General features: G+C 41.5%; 2 protein-coding genes across 2 annotated transcripts; one reads left to right on the top strand and one right to left on the bottom strand.

Moving 5' to 3' along the window:
• Positions 1–1,130: 1,130 nt before the first annotated feature.
• On the bottom strand, positions 1,131–13,068 carry LOC133114096 (medium-chain acyl-CoA ligase ACSF2, mitochondrial-like). The gene is made up of 15 exons (XM_061223287.1): positions 13,060–13,068; positions 12,391–12,519; positions 9,690–9,743; positions 9,281–9,399; positions 8,733–8,895; positions 7,714–7,809; positions 5,060–5,211; positions 4,116–4,207; positions 3,938–4,014; positions 3,696–3,803; positions 3,097–3,248; positions 2,745–2,886; positions 2,157–2,267; positions 1,643–1,711; positions 1,131–1,467 (listed from the first exon to the last, which is right to left on the bottom strand). Exons 1-15 carry the CDS (start codon positions 13,066–13,068, stop codon positions 1,417–1,419), a joined length of 1,524 nt encoding a protein of 507 aa, XP_061079271.1. The 3' UTR covers positions 1,131–1,416.
• LOC133114249 (GTPase IMAP family member 9-like) lies at positions 13,043–17,484 on the top strand. The gene is made up of 2 exons (XM_061223470.1): positions 13,043–13,178; positions 16,203–17,484. The coding sequence occupies exons 1-2, from the start codon at positions 13,154–13,156 to the stop codon at positions 17,024–17,026; spliced, it is 849 nt and encodes a 282-aa protein (XP_061079454.1). The 5' UTR covers positions 13,043–13,153; the 3' UTR covers positions 17,027–17,484.
• Positions 17,485–18,883: the final 1,399 nt, after the last annotated feature.

The raw sequence follows: 18,883 nt of genomic DNA, 5'->3' as shown, positions 1-18,883 counted from the left end.
GGCTGTTAGGGGCTCCGGTGCTTTGGAACAGCCTGCCTGAAGATAGCAAGCTGGCAAACTGTGTCTGCTTTTAAATCACTTCTTAAAACATACTTTTAGAGGACGGCATTCCTCTAGTTTTCTTTCATGCTGCTTTTAGCTGGTATTTATTCTGTTATTATAAATTCCGTTGCTGCCATTTATGTTTCTATGTGCTTGCTTTGTATTTTAATCACATTATTGTTATTTTATTTTATTTTGTGTCAAGCACTTTGCAACTTCTATTATTTTCATTTGCAAATATTATTATTATTATTATTATTATTATTATTATTATTATTATTATTATTATTATTATTATTATTATTTCATTTGGATTTTTCCCATCCACATTCATGGAGCAACCCCATTGCACAGCACACACAGCTGTCATGCCTGAGTGCAGATCCACAAGTTTCTGGTCCCATCTTTTTCCCAGTTTCCTATTGTAAGATGTCTGATATCATCCACAAGGGCCGTGTAGTCCCCTGTAGTATCAGGCTGTTTCTAGGCTGATGGCTTCTTGCCCTGTAAATTTTGTCAAAAGAATCTTTTCATTGCCTGTTTCATGTTAAAACCTGACTTTGTTTGTAAAAGATGCATTGATTTAGTTTGATGCATGTCGAAAGAATCTGATGTATAATAGACCAAACAAAACAGAAATTCTGAATCTCCAGGCTATAAATTTATGAATGTCACTGGCCTTGTCAGAAAATCAGAGAAGGGCAAGGCGTTTCAATGTCAGAACTCGTAAAGGTATTTTTCTTATTCTGAGATGCCATTTTTATGAATGACATCCAGACAAATGGGACACCTTATATGGCATGTAAAAGGCTCATTTACGAAGATGTGGGCATCGTTTTCATCAGCATTTTGGACAGTTGTCTGAAGTTACAAGAGTGTCTGTGTTCAATCTGATGTGGCACACTGGCCACATCAGCTGCCCGTATGGAAAAAAAGTAAGAGAAATATATGATAATACTAAAATATTTTTGCATGAGGCCCAATGAAAGGTTCTGCATGGAGGAATGGTCAAATCCCTCCAAATGTATTCTATAACTTATCTCAAATTACAGGAAAAGAAAAGACTCATAGCTGTCATCTTTGCCAGGTGCAGGTTGCACAAAGTATAAAATCAGAGGTGCTAATAATTGTGAAACATGTTTAACTGAAGTAAGAAACCTGAGCTTATGGCAAAGACCTATGGGACATCCAATTTCTTGAAGAATACTCATCGATGCTGCCTTCAAATATAACCAGAATAAGGCACCTAAGAAGGATTTTTTTTTGATGATTTCAGTTTGGGACACGCCTACGAAGGACAAGTGTGCAAAATTGTGAAAATACTGAAAATGGTGCCTTCTGCTTGAGACACAGCCACACACTCAAACTGGCCCATCATACTCCCAGGCTCTTCTCCATCTCTGCACGCAGCTTGTGCTTCTGGACCTGAGGAGGAGAACAGAGAACAGTTGGTGGGCGTCATGCGGTTGCAAGCAAATTTTTAAAATGTTTTTTTTGCATTGATTAAAAAATAGATATTTTGTGATTGTCACAGTTAAGGACATAATGCTAATTTCCAGGAGTCTCCTTGATGTTCATGCCCTGAGAAGTCAGTCCTTACCTTTCCACTGATAGTGAGCGGGTAGTCCTGCACAAATGTCACATAGCGTGGGATTTTGAAATGAGCGATCTGCAGGAAGAGACAAGAAGTATTCACAGATTCATTAGGCCTCTTTGTGCAGGTACTGATGCCTTAGTACAAGGCACATGACTGAGTGCTAAGGCACATGACTGGGACACGGAAAGTTGGTGGTTCAAGCCCTGTAGTAGCCACGATAAGATCCGCACAGCTGTAGGGCCCTTGAGCAAGGCCCCCAACCCAGCATTGCTCCAGGGGGGATAAGTTACTTTGGATAAAAGTGTCAGTTAAATAACTTAAGTAAAATAAATATTATCACAGGTGTATCAGAGCATGTCAGAACAGGTACAGGTGTGTAATAGCAGTTAGAGGTGTGTTATAACAGACATGTTATAACATGTGCAGATGTATTCGTACAGGTGCAGGTGAGTTGGAAAATATACATTTGTCTCGGGTGACCCTGTTCAGGTATCTCTGGACTGGGTGTGTCTCTGACCTGGCCCTTGCAGTAGGCTTTGATTTCCTCAGCAGTGCAGTCCTGTCCCTCCTTCAGCTTAATGCAGGCGCATAACTCCTCCCCCATCCTCTCATCCCGCACCCCAACCATCTGTAGGGCACACACAGGGAGAAAAGCATTTTCTTTGATTGGTTCCTGCCAGTCAGTGACTGATAGCATGTCAGTGTAAGTTGCCATTCCACTCAATAACTCCAGTGTGAAGAGTGAAGTGAGGCAGGCATAAATGCAACAGGTTGTACAACTGGAAAGAAAATATCAGGTCATGGCTATGGACAGCCTCACAAACTTGTAACCTACTGGCATAGATGTAAAACTTGGTTCCAAGATACAAGTCCAGTGCTCAGCACCAAAGCATATGCAGTTATCTCAGGGTGACTCATGCTTCAATAGTACCTTTCCTGCTTGTACTATATTCAATATTCAGGCAATATTCTGGTCACAGTCAAATAAATGTGTTTCCTTCCTACAACAAAATCTTAGTCCTTACTTTAGCTCCACCCATTCTGGGGGGTGACAGAGCTGCAGTTTACCAACACACCAATCCCCACCCTCTATCCCATGACTTACCTGCACATCATGCACTTTGGGGTAGGTGTGAAGGAACTGCTCGATTTCAGCAGGATAGATGTTTTCTCCTCCTCGGATGATCATGTCTTTGATCCTGCCCTCGATTCGGCAGTATCCATACTTGTCTAGCCTTGCGATGTCACTGTATGTGAGGGGAGACGTTTTAACAGAGTGGTCATGTGACCACCAACAGGTAAATAGATTTTCATAATTTAAATTATAATAACTACTGCTTATAACAATATGAACTGAAAGCAAATCTTTTTTGGTAATATTTGCACAATGGCTGGCTTTAATCTTTTCTGACTCCTTTTTTCGTCTTTACTATGTTTGTGTGAACATAGTAACTCACCCAGTCTTGTACCAGCGGTCCTTGGAGATGCACTCCAGTGTTTTGTCAGGATCGTTCCAATACTCCTGCATCACACAATATCCCCGGATCATCAGCTCTCCTGATGTCCCCAGGGGCATAATCTGCCCAGTACTGGGGTCCACCACCTTCGCCTGAAAAACACATTCACTTCAGACCATCATTGTGATCACCACCATCATGATCATCACCTTCATTTTCACCATCGCCACCCCAACCATCACAGTGCTAGAGTAGAGTATCTAGAAAAGTGCTATATAAATGCTATGATCTATCTATCTATCACCACCATTGCCCACTGTCTCCCAAAACCTTATAAATGCTAGGAAATTAGACAAAAAACATATAGAAAAACACAGAACCTGACCATTTTCATCACCAGCAAATCTGGCCAGGCCGAATGACTGAAAATGTTTCTCATGCAAGATGCACATGCAAGTGTAGGTACATATCAGAGTGAATGGTATAAGCAGACAAACAATGGTCGTGAAACAGATGTGGGAACACACAAAAACAGCTGTAGCTGACAAAAGTGCAATGAAAAAGGTATAGATGAACATTGGCAGAATTGGATACCTCACCTCAGTATGGTTCATGATACAACCTACAGTCTTTGTCTTTTTCTTCAGGTTGTCCAGTGGGTACCCCAAAAATGTGAGAGGGCTGTTCTCTGTGGTGCTGTACCCGATCTTCCCCATAGGAAAGCCATCAGCAGCAAGGAGGGGTGCAGACAGGGAGACCACATGTTCAGCTCTTTCTCAAGTCATATTGCTGTCCAAATGTACATTTTGACAGGGCCTGTGTGTGTGTGAGTGAGACTCACCACCACCTCCTTCATATTCATGGTAGTCATGACCTTTTTCATGACCTCAGGTAGACAGGGAGAGCCACCTATTAATCCTGCAGATTAACATACAAGCAGTTGCCCCCACACACAATTACCCTCACACACATCATTATCATCATCACAACAGGTTTCCATCCTGACCCCTTTCACCTACCTGCTTCTAGAGAGGACAGGTCATACTTGTTCAGTTCTGGTTGCCCCAGCATGTCGATGTACATGGTGGGCGTGCCATAGAAAATGGTGCACCTGAGCAGAGATAAGACACACATTATTGTACGTCGCTTTGGATAAAAGCATCTGCTAAATAAAAGCATAAAAGCATCTGCTAAATAAAAGTAATGTGGAGATATTGCTTTATCAATTGCGGGGGCATTCCAAATCAATCCATTTCTGACCTCACCCATTTAGATTTGAATTATTTTATACATTAGACACACCCCTGGGAGGACAGAAGAGCTGAACATAGGGAGATACGAAAAACATTGGTTTTCACCACTGTTTATCTAGAGCAACAGGAGCCTCACAGGATTTTGGCTGAAATAACAAACAAAAATAACAAATGTAAAGAAAATAGCCCGACTTGCATAGTTTATAAGCTGGCTTGCGTCTCACGTAGCTTTTAAGCTTTTCCACTTCGCATCTTGGCTCTCTCTCCTATTCCGTGTGTTCCCGGTCTCAGCCACACAGTTTTTTTGTAAGCCCATTTTTTGGCCTTTGTCTCAGTAAAGTTTTGTTTTCTCAGTCACATAATGACTTTCCTGACTTTCACCTTTACAATACATTACATGAAATGACATTGCCATTTGGCAAATTCTCTTATCGAGAGTGACATACAGTGGGGTGTAAGAATGTGGGCTCCCCTGCTTTAGATGTATGTTTCAGAGACATTAGGGTAAAAGGGTAAAGGATTGGGAAGAAGGGTGTGGACTGGGGAGTTGGAATGCACACTGCAGACCGAAGAGTAACTGGTCCCGTCTGCCTATCCAAATCCAAGATGGCTCAAAATTAATTCAATTTTTGTCAGCAGGCTACTCCTACATGTGTGAAGGGTGAGAGGTGGGCATGGTAGCAGTGTGAGTGACAGGTGGGAGGAGGTACCTCTCTTTCTGGATGGCCTCCAGGTTGGCTCGGCCGTCATAAGCAGTTGAGGGGAAAACGAGGGTGATGCCATGCTGGGCCATGTTTAGTGCTCCTGCCACCGAGCCGAAGCAGTGATACAGGGGTACGGGTACACAAGCACGCACCTGTGGCTGATACCCCAAAATCACAGATGCCTATTACCCTCAAGCTAAGCCATTCACATCAACCAAGTGCATCTACTCATGGAGTTTTTATACATGTATAGAAGTCTAGGATACCTAGTTTTTTTTTATATCAAAAGGAACAAATGAGAAAGAGCAATGAATTACAGAAGAATCCTTCAAATGGTGAAGAAAAATCTATTTGTAACTGCACAACAGATCACAATCATTCTCCAGTACGTAGGCATAGATAACCATCAAGGAAAGACTATGCCAGCATAATCTCAGAGGGTTCAAACCCCTGGCAAGCCTCAAGAATAGAATATTTGTTAGCACAGTTACAGATGCCAGAAATGTACATGAAGAAAAGGTGTTATGGACCGATAACATAAGGTAATGTAACAGGCCATTTAGCCCAGCAATGCTCGCCTTTTCCTATCCCTGTACCTCCTGGTTAGTTTGCCTAAATGATGAATCGTATCTAGCACTGTATCAAGCCTGGTCATCAAAACCCCCAGTATTTCTGCCTCTGCTAAGCTTTTTCATGCGGTACCTTAACAAATGTTTTTTGGAAATCTAGATTTACAATATCATCAAAACACTTGGCTTCCTCAAAGAATGCCAAAAGGTTTGTCAGGCATGACCTACCCTTTCGAAAACCATGCTGGCTAACCCTTAGAATGTTATTATTTTCAAGAAATAATTCCAGTTTGTCCCTAATGATAGATTCCAGTATTTTACATATGATGCAAATTAGACGAACAGGCCTGTAGTTTCCTAGATCAGTAAGGCCCCCTTTCTTATACATTGATATTATATTACCTTGTTTCCAGTCCTCCGATATTTATCCAGTTTCTAAAGACTGTCTAATACTTGCCATTGGTTTCAATATAATCACATTTAACTCCTTGAGTACCCTTGGGAATATGCCATCAGGGCCTGCTGCCTTATTTTTCTTAAGTTTATGTCATTTATCTAGTACTTCTTTATTCCCTAACTTGATATCGGCTGAGACATTCTGAGGATTGAGTATTCCTTCCGGTCTAATCGTAACCTCCTCCCTGGTAAAACTCTCAACAAAGTAGCCATTTAAGGCATCAGCAATATTTATATTCTTAAACAACAGTTCTACGTTGTTATTGTTAATGCAGTTAACCTCCTCTTGAAATTTGGCTAACCTTAGCACACACATTACAATATTCAGCTTTATTACTCTCAGTGCTGTCCTTTTCATATATTTTATACAGTTTATATGGCATCAGCAGGATGAATACTGAAGTATACAGAAACATTGGGCTCATAAGAAAAGACAGGGAAATAGAGAAAATGCTCATTAGGCAAATGGAATGACCTTGCTCCTTCAAAATCTGTTCGAAGCCACGTCAGTTACAGAAGTGCGACAAATAGGGATCCACAGGTCGATCATTTATACATCAGACTTTCCTGAATTTATCCGCAAGGATGTGGTTTTCTTGCTTCTACTTCTAGCTCCTAGATGGAACATTTAAGGAGTTGGTATGTCCTTAAAGATGGGAGACCTTGATCAATTTTTGTCCAATTACTTTTGAGTCTATGTATAAAAAAGGCTGCCATTCCAAAATATATATAGCTTAAAGCACTTTGCACTAATCACATAGTGATTGTTTTACTTCAACTGTTTGTTTGCTGGAGTATAGAGCAAAAACAAAAAATGTGTCACTGTCTAAATACTATTATGCACTGTATTAATGTTTCAATGGAACCAACCAAAATAAAAATAAAATAAAATAAATAATCACCAAAATGAAGGTTTGGAATTATTGGCACCCATGGTTTTGTACCTAGGGCATCTACCTCTGGCAATGGTAACAGCATGGAGTCTTTTCCTGTAATGCTTGATAAGTTTAACGAACACATTTGGAGGCATTTTCCTTTATGCCATTCCTCTATGCAGATCTTTGCACATTTGTAGATTTGAGCATATCAACTGCCCTCTTCAGTTCGGCCCACAGGATTTGTGATTGGATTGGATTGACATTTGATTGTCACATAACCATTTCTGTGTGATTTTTGAGGTATGCTTTGGGTCTTTGTGTTGGAAAGTCCACCTACAGCCAAGTTTCAGCTTTGTGGCAGAGGCAACCAGATTCATTGTCAATGGCCTAATGGATTCCATCAAGACATTGGGGGTTTTCAAGACCAGGCTTAAAATAAAATGTACATCTTTAGTGCATGTGCAATTTCTATTTGGTTCCAAGCAGTCATTTATTGCTTATAGTTAATAAACAAATTAATCTCAAGCCTAATATACAGCTAGGTTTGACTTCCTAAAGTTTACTGTCAGACTAACCAATCAACAAGTTTGAAGACTCAAATATGTATTCTTTTGAATAATTGTCCATAATTGGCATTGTATAATAAGTTAGCACATATATGGCATATAGAGGTTTTCTGGGGACACCCTAAATTATGACCAGATCCTACTTGCCTGAAATGTGTGATGTATGTGTGCTTGTGTGCATCTCTACTTACCCTCCAGGCATAGCCGATACGCATCCCTATGAAGTAGGCATTATTGACGAGGTTGTGGTGGGAAAGAGTAGTACCTTTTGGACTCCCTGTGGTGCCCTGCACTCAGACAGACAGACAGATAGACAGAAAGACATACTGAGAAGTGATGTAGGGGGGCCTGTAGCATAGTGGTTAAGGTACATGCCTGGACCTGCAAGGTCGGAGGTTTGATCCCCGGTGTAGCCTCTATCCGCACAGCTGTTGTGCCCTTGAGCAAGCCCCTTAATCCTGCATTGCTCCAGGGGAGGATTGTGTCCTGCTTTGTCTAATCAAATGTACGTCGCTTTGGATAAGAGCGTCTGCCAAAAACGCCATTAATGTTGTCTCTCTACCAGGGACATCAGGCTGAAATCACAGCATACTGGTTTCCTGTATAGCAACATTTAAGTGCTTAACTGAATGTGGAAATTTGAAAGAGTTAAATGTATTCCTCCATATGATTGTCAGTAGAAAAATAAATGCAGCTACGTCTTTCTTTCAAATAGATTATGTAATATAGTAGAGGAACTAGTGGGTCTGTTCCCCAAGTACAGATCAACAAGAACCAACAACTGAGGGACCAAATGGCCATTGCCATGAATGAAAACACATCACAGGAAGTGGGGAGGGGGGTGATTAGATCTTGTCTGGGGCTGAGGGATGGGGTAGAGTATATAACACAGAGGTACTGATCAAAGAAGTAAATTTGAATGGATTAGGGGCTCGATAGGGTTGTAGATTGACCAACAACAAGGTCAGATACTTCAGGGAGTGGTTGACTGCACTGGACTTGGCTGCCATGTTTTCCAACATTGATGACTAGTTAGAGCCTTATTTCTAATAGTCTGCTTCCTGAAACCAAACCTGAAAAACCTGGAGCCACTATGGATCCTCAGGAGTGGAGTCTGAGGCCCCTGGTCGAGAGAGTATACCCGTGGATACAGACTGAAAGGCAGCATGGAAATCATTAACATGCACATTCATGTATGACTGATACTTACCGATGTGAACAGGATGTTAATGGGGTCATCGAAGGATAGTTTCTTCTGCAGACTATCCAGTTCCTGCCGATGGTGGCTGTCTGCCGCCTGCATCACATCGTCCATGTGGAACATTCCAGTTTGCCGGCTGTCTGTCACAATCACCATGCGCAGGTCTGGCAGTCTGGAGATGCACGTGAGAGAGAGTGTGTGTGTGTGTGTGTGTGTGTGTGTGTGTGTGCGTGTGTGAGAGAGAGAGAGAAAACAAGAGAGAAAGAGAGAGAGCATAAACATGTCTCAGAGCCACTCTGTGCCAAGGCAATTCATGTCTCGGGAACATTGTGCCAGTGTCCGCATCAGTATATCAGTGTCCATATCACGTGTTCATTTCCAGATTTTCCTAAACTGGCTCAAATTTGGAAAATGTGAGCTGTGAGCTGCTGTGTGATAACCCCTTTGTAAAGGGCCCTATACAAACTTGAAGACTGACCGACTGACAAATTATATTTGTCTGTCAATGTACTGCATCAGTGTTTTAATGCTCCAGGTCAGTGCAGCAGGGCACATACCTGGCACTCTTGAGGCCTCCAGGCGTGGCTGTCTCTACCTCAGGGCAGAGCTGCCTCAGCATGTCACAGTAGTTCTGGGTCTTAAACTTTGTGGGACACACGATCGCTTTGCACTGCACCTGCAGCCACATGACCAGACACAGGATCAGGAAGCAGCCAAGAGCCTGATGTGATTCATCAGTGTGTGCTACACTATACTGGGTTCACTGTGTATGGGGTCAGTTTTTGCTGCACTGTACTGAAGTAGTCTGGGGTCAGTAAACCAGCCCTGTGCCAAGATTTATGCTGCAAACCTTTGACTTCTTCCTTTGGGAAAATTCCAGTTCCCTTTATATAACAGCCCAAGCGCAGACACGCACACATGCAGGCAGGGAAGCACACACAGACACAGACACCACCTTTTACCCACCTTCCTCAGGGCAAACTCCAGCTCCTGAAGCTGATAGGCTGGGTTCACAGACACCTGCAGAGGAAGACAATTGAAGGATACGAATCTATAAATTGACATGCAGTTTGTCTTGCATAAAAATTGTATAGTCAATGGAGCGACATTTTGGGCATCGTAGTGGGGGGAAAGGGAAAAGTGGAACTGAGTACAGGGGCCCCAGTAAAATGCTTTCCCCCAAGAAGGCCAAAAGATAAAAGGAAGGGAGACTAGAGAAACAAAGGAACATGAAGGAAGGCAATTATTAACAACTTTTATTCAGAAGAAAGGTGAGCGCAACTTGCTCACACTGTTTAAGTGTTAACATTTTATGTCATTTAGATTGAAGGCAATCCATGCAGCCAGGATAGTTTGTGCTTTAAATTAGAATTTCATTTGGGGCAAACTGAAACCACCTATCCAGATATGTTGTTCATAGTTGTTAACATAAGCTATCCATTTTATTTTTATATCTAGCCATTCAAAACAGAGAGTGCAACAGCTGACTTTAACACTAAAATGAAAGTCTATTATATTTTGGAGTGTAATATAATAGAAATTGTTCTGAAAGTTAGGATGCTTTTTCTCATTTGAACTATGTGTTTACTAAACATGCGCATAAATAGCGTATAAATGCCAGTGGGGCGTGTGCTTCATATACACTCACTGAGCACTTTATTAGGTACACCTGTACACCAGCTTGTTAATGCAAAGATGTATTCAACCAATCATTTGGCAGCAACTAAATGCATAAAACCATGCAGACATGGTGAAGAGGTTCAGTTGTTTTTCAGACCAAATGTTAGAATGGGGAAATAGGGGTGGCCTGTAGCATAGTGGTCAAGGTACATGACTGGGACACGCACGGCCGGTGGTTCGATCCCCGGTGTAGCCACAATAAGATCCGCACAGCCGTTGGGCTCTTGAGCAAGGCCCTTAACCCTGCATTGCTCCAGGGGAGGATTGTCTCCTGCTTAGTCTCTGGTCTCTACATTGCTCTGGATAAGAGCATCTTCAAAATGTCATTTATCTAATGTAATGTAATGGAAGAAATGTGATCTAAGAGACTTTGACCGTGGAATGATTGTTGGTGCCAGACAGGGTGGTTGAATATCTCAGAAACTGCTGATCTCCTGGGATTTTCACACACAACAGTCTCTAGAGTTTGCAAATGATGTGAAAAACAAAAAACATCCACTGAGCAGCAGTTCTATGGGAGAAAATGCCTTGTTAATGAGAGAGGTCAGAGGAGAAGGGCCAGACTGGGCAAAGCTGACAGGAAGGTGAGAGTAATGCAAATAAGCACACATTACAACAGTGGTATGCAGAAGAGCAGCTCTGAACACACGTGTCAAACCTCTTAAGTGGATAGGCTACAGCAGCAGATCAATAAGTTTTAAAAAAGTCTAATAGTTAATATTGCTCACTGAGTGTACGTGCATATGTACCCCAACATTTTCTTCCTTTTTTATACTGTACACAGCAAAGCTTTCTCCCAGATACACTTTAAGCAGACTGCTCTTCAGACAGGACACAATCTGAGAAGTGGTCTTCACAGATAGAGGGGTGTCAACAGGCCGAAAGATGGCCCCAGAAGTTCCAGACACCAGACATCTATTTAAAGAAGTCAAAGTCAACATATTTAGGAAATGTATCTGGAACAATAGGAAACCCGGAAAGAAAATGACGCAAAACCCCTTGATTTCATTTCTCCTGTGAAATTACAGAAATATTTCAAACCCTGGTTAGTTTTAAGTGACAACTCACCGGATATCCCCCTGTGGGATAACTATAAGTTTCCTCAGGGGGGAAAGTCCTTGAAAAGAAAGGGTATTGTAAGACTGGTGTATGTGATGGGGCTTCAGGTGAGAAAATTATTAACTTTCTCACAAGCCAAGGCCAGCTATGGCTTACAGGACAGAAACTTAACATAAATGCAGTTATGGTCACAGTTATTAAGCTTTTTGGGCCAAGTAGTGACTATACCAAAGCTGTCAAAAATAGAGGCTGATCTACCATCCACAAAAAAAAAAAGGAGGAGGTATACTCTGTGTGAGTGGGCCCCAGTGTAGTGGGCGGGGCTAGAATTGCCCATTCAGTGGGCATGGTCCAGTGGAGTGAAGCACTAAGGTGGCCTGGCTTATCAAGACAGCCTCTTAAGTTACACAATGCCTTCCTGGAGTCCATCAGAAGTGCAAAGTCCGACACCATTTTAACCATGTTTTAAAACACAGTTGTTTAAAGATATTGTTTTAGCCCTGCCTACTTCCTATGGTTTCTTTATTTTTATCACTACATTAGTTTTCAGTACCATTTTGATCTCTTTTTATGATGGCACCAAACCTCATCATCTTCCATGTGCCTTTTTTCGTGTGTGTTTATAATTTGCCTTTTACTTAAACTGCTGCCTTAATTCTTATTTTTCACTGCATTCTTTGGTATTAAATTGTTTAAGGGAAAAAATATATAGATATAAAACACAATGTCACAATCACTGTTGGTAATTGAGAGCAACTACCAACATCAACACTGAAATAACAGCCTACCAAAGAAACTATTCTAGAACATGAAGGGCACCCTACTTAGTCCACTACACAGGGAACTAGTGGACTATTTGAGACACAGCCATTATTTGTGAGTGTATCTGTGAAGTGGGTGGAGTGTAAGTGCAGTGGACAGGGCTCACCAGTAGGATGCCGGCCTTGGCTGTGGTGAACAGGACCAGGATCCACTCGTAGATGTTCGGCCCCCACATCCCGAGCCGGTCCCCCCTCTTTAGCCCCAGAGCAAGCAGCCCAGCAGCCGCCTGGTCCACCTGTAAGGCCACACACCTCCGTCAGCCCTGTGGCTGCTGTGTGCCCTACTGCGGCACCTCCTCAATTGTTTTCACAAGAACTACATCAATCTGGTTTTTAAGGCCGATACCACCCATATCTGGATTGTTTAAAGAATATTTATAAGAATTCAGGAAAGCCCACACAAATAATCAAGAGACATCATGAATCTAAGAGGCAATATAACTGCAGCACACTCCCAGTAATAAATGAAACAACAATGTAATTCAAGGAGGAAATGTTCTTTTGAAGAAGGAAGTGTTTTTGTTCTTGTCCTTGTTCTGTAATATCATCCCATTAACTGGACTTTTATAAAGAAATAAACAGCAATTCAAAGAAATTCTGTAACACTCCAGAAATTATAACAATGAAAATTGACTAAATTACAGTTCATAAATAATTTTATTCACCTAACTTTTATTTTGATAAATGCGAACCTGAAGTCTCCAGCAACATTTGCCAACTTCACGGAACTGCCCCTCCTAATGACAACACCAAACCTACGGCCTTAGTTATCGTACCACTTTCATTTTCTCTAGGCAGAGAAAGCTCTGGAGAGTTTCATGTGATTATCTTTCTGTATAACGACAGAAAAGGCAAAGAGGAAGCATCGAAATGGCAGGAGCAACAACTGACACAAGTGAGTATTTTCTAAATCTTTTTTTTTTTTTTTTTTTTTTTTTATCTAGCTCTTGTTCTTACACTCACTCTTGAACTTCCCCGGGGGACATGACTCCTTGACTGGCATTTCAAAAGGTTTAAAAAAACAAACAAACATGAAATACATGCAGACAAAATAGTGTGGCAAGCGCTGGATCCAAGGACTGAGGCCGAGACATAATGGTGTTTTCGAATCGCTTGGCAGCTTCGTTTTATTAACCCTCTAAAGAGGTTCGGGTCTGTGGGACCCGTTTTCAATGTTTACACAAAAAAAATGATACAAGAAATATTTTTTTCAACCTTTGACTCATAACCCTTGGCTCATTTTCTGTGAAGAACATGTAAATGAACTCATTTTCATTGAGTACACACTGTGCACCCCCCTACACATTTACATTACATACAGCTATTCGGGTCCACTCGACCCGAAGGCTATAAGTATGAGGTTTATATGTTTTATAAGTATAAGGTTTGCTGTGTACCTTTACCTGGTCTTCCTCCTATCTTGGACTATTGTGTGTGTGTGTGTGTGTGTGTGTGTGCGTGCGTGCATGCATGCATGCATGCTTGCCTGCGTGCGTGTGTACTTTCTCCTTTAGATTATTAGATTTAGATTTAGATCCACACTGTCAGACTGTGCCCCTCGTGTGGTGTGTAGATATTGTGTTCAATCAGGGCCGTTTGAGTAATGATTGGGTCTCTGAACTAAAGTCCACTGAAAGGGCCCTCCAGTTTTTTATGACTGGACTGCATTTGCCCCCTCCTTGTGGCTGGGCCCCAGAAAGCTTTGCTGTTTTCCACCTTATTGTGGGCATGTGTTCATTGTTAAATTTGTGTTCTGTATCCTAATTTAAATTTTATTTAAATCAATAAACACCAATATTGAAGACAGCCTTCTCTCCTTTATATTTATTGAAGAAAAACATGATTTATTCCTCCCAGTTTTGATTATTATTGATTTGTTTGACCAAAATCACATTTCATCACAAAAAACGAATACTAGTGAATTATGAATGATTTAGCAGGCGTAAATGGCACATATTAACCATATATGCTCTATGTTATGGTCTATATTGCTTGTAATTAAAATAAGGTCAACATCTGTGAAGTATTTTTACATAAATTGTTATGACTGTATTGTTTTAAGACCCCAATAATGGTATGGGTCCACCAGACCCGCGAAAAGGTCCTGAGTAACAGAAATATGTCCGCCGCACAAGGGTTAAAACAGACTAACAGTAATGCTCTTAACAGCATTGTTGTTTGATTTGAAATACAAATGTGGTGAGTACAGAGGAAAAACCACCATTTTGACAGGACATATTATAAGACATAAGCTCGTTTCACTCTTTTTCACTCACAGATCACAATTTCTTATCAAGCCGCATTTCACAAAATTGCAAGAGCAAAGAAAGCTGCGGCGACTACAGAAGGTTTTTTCCTCACAAATACCGCGTTTCTTCTGATAGTGCTGAAACACGGCAGCTTCCTGAAATAATCTTTGTGATAACGCCCACCCTTTCATAAAATGTAGGTGCGCATCTACATTGCGCTTTATGGTAAATCATGTTTTGAGGACAATATACACTCACCGAGCAATTTATTAGGTATTTATTAGACTTGTACTGCTGTAGCCTATCCACTGAGAGTTATGATGCCTTGTGTGTTCAGAGATGCTCTTCTGCATACCACTGATGTAATGTGTGGTTATTTACGTTACTGTCGCCTTCCAGTCAGCTTTGACGAGTCTGCCCATTTGTGTCTGCAGAATTGTTGTTCACTGTATTTTTTTGTTTTTTGCACCATCCTCTGCAAACTCTAGAGACGATGTGAGCGTGAAATTCCCAGGAGATCAGCAACATCTGAGATACTCAAACCACCCTGTCTGGCACCAACAATCATTCCACGGCCAAAGTCACTTAGATCACATTTCTTCCCCATTCTGACATTTGGTCTGAAACACAGCTGAACCTCTTGACCTTGCCTGCATTTCATAGCTGCCACATGATTGGCTGATGAAATATGTGCATTAACAAGCTGGTGTATCAATCTCCCGAATAAACTGTTCACTGAGTGTACATATACACCGATCAGCCACAACATTAAAACCACCTGCTTAAACCACTTTTTCATGATTAAAAATGCTTTAAACTGTATTAACTTTCTAGAAACACTTCATATTTCATTATATGATATGTGAGTTTATGTAACCAGATAATCATAAGTGAATTGCATTGAAAAGTTTAATTTAATTTTTTTTTAATGGAAATCTTGTAACCTTATTTGGAGTGGGAGCGGGGGGGGGGGTGCATTATTTTGTGATTGAAATATCTTTGTACATACTGGTGTTCATGATCACCTCTATCATAACAGATGCTAACCATGATCACCTCTATCTTAAAGCATTTTTTATCATGAAAAAAACTGGTTTAAGCATGTGGTTTTAATGTTGTGGCTGATTGGTGTATATACATTCACTGGGCACTTCATTAGGAATACAGTCCAGGCTGGTGGTGGACGTGCACTGTTGCACTGTTATGGTGTGGGGAATGTTTTCTTGGCACACTTTGGGCCTGTCCATACCAATTCATCATTGCTTGAATGCCACAGCCTATTTCAGTATTGTTGCTGACCATGTGCATCCCTTCATGACCACAATGTACCCATCTTCTGATGGCTACTTCTAGCAGGATAATGCACCATGTCACAAAGCAGCTGACAAATTCTGACAAGCTGATACAATCATGTCAACATGGAACAGAATCTCAAAGGAACGGTTTCAACATCTTGTGGAATCCATGCCACAAAGAATTGAGGCTGTTTTGAGAGCAGGGGGGAGGCCCTACCCAGTCGTAGAGTAGTGTTTATAATAAAGTGCTCAGTGAGTGTTTATATACAGTATTATAGTATTAAGAATTTATTATCGAACCTAAGACAGATGCCACTCATCAAAACACTTTCACATTATTAAAATCATGTTCTGCCTTGTTTTTCCTTTTACCAGAGTTTCCCCTAAGGATAGTGCTGGTTGGTAAGAGTGGAGCAGGGAAGAGCGCATCAGGGAACACCATCCTGGGGAGGAAAGCTTTTGAGGAGGATGCGTCCCCTGAGCCTGTAACCATGGCGTCAACATGTCAGAGTGCAGAGATTGATGGAAGAAACGTTTCTGTGATTGACACCCCAGGGCTTTTCAGCACATCCATGGATGAAGAGAAAGTTAAAGATGAATTTGATAAGTGTATTCTTCGCTCAGTCCCAGGACCCCATGCGTTTCTGCTGGTGGTCAGGTTGGGCAGATTCACACAAGACGAGAAGTCTGCTGTGCGGTGGATCCAGGAGCACTTCGGGGAAGACGCCTCACGGTACACATTGGTGCTGTTCACTGGTGCTGATCAGATAGAGAATAAAACACTGGATGAGTTTCTGAGCCCATCCAAGGAAATTCAGGACCTCATTGATTACTGTGGCGGCAGATATCATGCTTTCAAAAATAAAGATAAACAGAACCTCACTCAGGTCCCCAAGCTGATGCAGAAAATAGAGAAGATGGTGATGAAGAACGGAGGAAAACACTACACCAATGAGATGTACGAGGAGGCTGAGAGAAAGATGAAAGAGGAGGAGGAGAGGAGGAAGACAGCTGAAAAAAGGGAAACAAGAAATAAATATATTAAAGGGTTTGCGGCTGGGGCAGTGACTGCAGTAATCGGTGCAGGAGTAACAGTTGCAGTTGTTGCAAATCCAGCTACAGCAGCAAAGATAATCACCACAGCAGCAGCAGCAGTGTGCGAAAAGGCTGGAAACCACCTTGCAAATGTACGGTTGTGATGGATGGAATTTGGCAGCATTTAGCCACCATGGAGCAAAACTCCAGAATAATCGCAAGATTAATCGTGGATGCAAGAGAAGCAGCATCTGTTGAAAAACATACCCTTTACTTAATCACACAAGCTGTCTGTTTCTTATTTGAATTGTTATGTTTTTATTACAAATTGTAATTTCCAAGTCTAAAGTAATTTCTTAGTCTACGTTTATATATAATGATTTACTCGTTTCATTTTTAGAATGTTATTGTTGTTGATCTAGTCCCTTAGGTATTATTATTGGTATTCATGACTCCTAGGTAAAATTTTGGGATACTGTGCAATTGCTTTTTATTTTTTATTTCCTTTATATTTCCATTTGCTGTCATTGCTTACATTTTTTCTCTCATCTTTTGTAAAGCACATTGAGCAGCAATTGTTTGAAAAGTGCTATACAAATTAAATTTGATTGATTGAATTTCATTCATTGATCCCACTTTTTTGATTAAATTTTAATCTTGGATTACCTATGCCTCTGAAACTGTCTCTATTAAAACACATGATAGACATATATACATAATACAATGTATACTTGAGAAAATCTCACCAATCATTTAATGTGAGGCGGCACGGATGGTGCAGTGGGTAGCACTGCCGCCTCACAGCAAGAAGGTCCTGGGTTTGAATCCCCATCGGCTTGTGTGGAGTTTGCATGTTCTCCCTGTGTTTGCGTGAGTTTCCTCTGGGTACTCCGGTTTCCTCCCACAGTCCAAAGACATGCAGGTTAGGCTGATTGGAGAGTCTAAATTGCCCATAGGTATGAGTGTGTGAGTGAATGGTTTGTATGCCCTGCCGACCTGTCCAGGGTGTATTCCTGCCTTTCACACAATGTATGCTGGGATAGGCTCCAGCCCCCCTACGACCATGTTCAGGATAAGCAGGTTAGGATAATGAAAGAATGAATTAATGAATTTAATATGCCTTAAAGCCCTGAAAGACAGAGAAATGCAAGAAACGGGAAAAGGTGTGGCCTGAAAGTTGTATCCATATACAATGAAATACAATGAAAACTATGCCATGATCAAGAAAGGTTTGCTTTATGTCTGCATGTGGGTCAGTCGCAGATCTTAGGGGGGCACTTTTAATTCAGGGCACAATGTGGTGTGTTTTGGCACACTTACTGTTAGGTTGGGGCTGGGCGGAGAGCCAGAAGCAACCGAGGATAAAACCATCTAAAATGAACACGCGAACGTTTTCGTCACTAGACCCCAGGGAACAACGGGAATGGGATATACACAACAGTAACTGAACAATAGAAGGAAAGAGAAAAGCCAAAAAACGGCTATAAGAAAACAAATCAACCCTTTTAAAACAGGGCGAACCGCACCACTGACTTAGGTGCCCCAAACGACTGTGGACCAAAATAAAATACAATCTAGCCGGGAACAAAGGCTAGGCACGAAAATAAAACCTCGAGACGCAGCTTGGGACCAAAACGCAAACCAAAATACATACCAGGGGACAACGTCCCCCAACCACTGACTCACACGAGTCCAAAGAAAGAAAAAAGAAAACCAAAACCTTTGAGGAAGGCGCCAGCCAGCACAACACCAGCTGAACGCCTTCCTTACCTTTTTAATCTTTTTTGTTTCTTGACAACGAAACACACACCAGCACAGTACCGGACTCTTAACTCTCACCGAGTCTACCATGTGCATTACCGGCTTTGTGTCAGAGCGCACAGTTAACACAAAAGCATTGGTAGACTGCCAGCACTGGCCTTAAATACTCTGTAGGAGGGGGAAAACTCCTCTGCCAATAATGACAACCAGGTGAAGCCAATGAGCACCAGCCCTCTGGTGGACACCATAGGTATTACCTC

Source organism: Conger conger, chromosome 16 (genome assembly GCF_963514075.1).
Source record: "Conger conger chromosome 16, fConCon1.1, whole genome shotgun sequence".
Classification (NCBI taxonomy): domain Eukaryota; kingdom Metazoa; phylum Chordata; class Actinopteri; order Anguilliformes; family Congridae; genus Conger; species Conger conger.
This window is presented reverse-complemented; position numbering and strand designations above follow the sequence as displayed.

Excerpts from the sequence above, each read along its gene's own strand:
- LOC133114096 (XM_061223287.1), bottom strand. Across the intron at positions 9,744-12,390 it reads CCAAGGCCGGCATCCTACTG|GTGTCTGTGAACCCAGCCTA; the intron begins GTGAGCCCTGTC and ends CTTCCTCTGCAG. Across the intron at positions 3,249-3,695 it reads GTATCATGAACCATACTGAG|GCGAAGGTGGTGGACCCCAG; the intron begins GTGAGGTATCCA and ends TGTGTTTTTCAG.
- LOC133114249 (XM_061223470.1), top strand. The coding sequence starts at position 13,154 with ATGGCAGGAGCAACAACTGACACAA. Across the intron at positions 13,179-16,202 it reads AGGAGCAACAACTGACACAA|AGTTTCCCCTAAGGATAGTG; the intron begins GTGAGTATTTTC and ends TCCTTTTACCAG.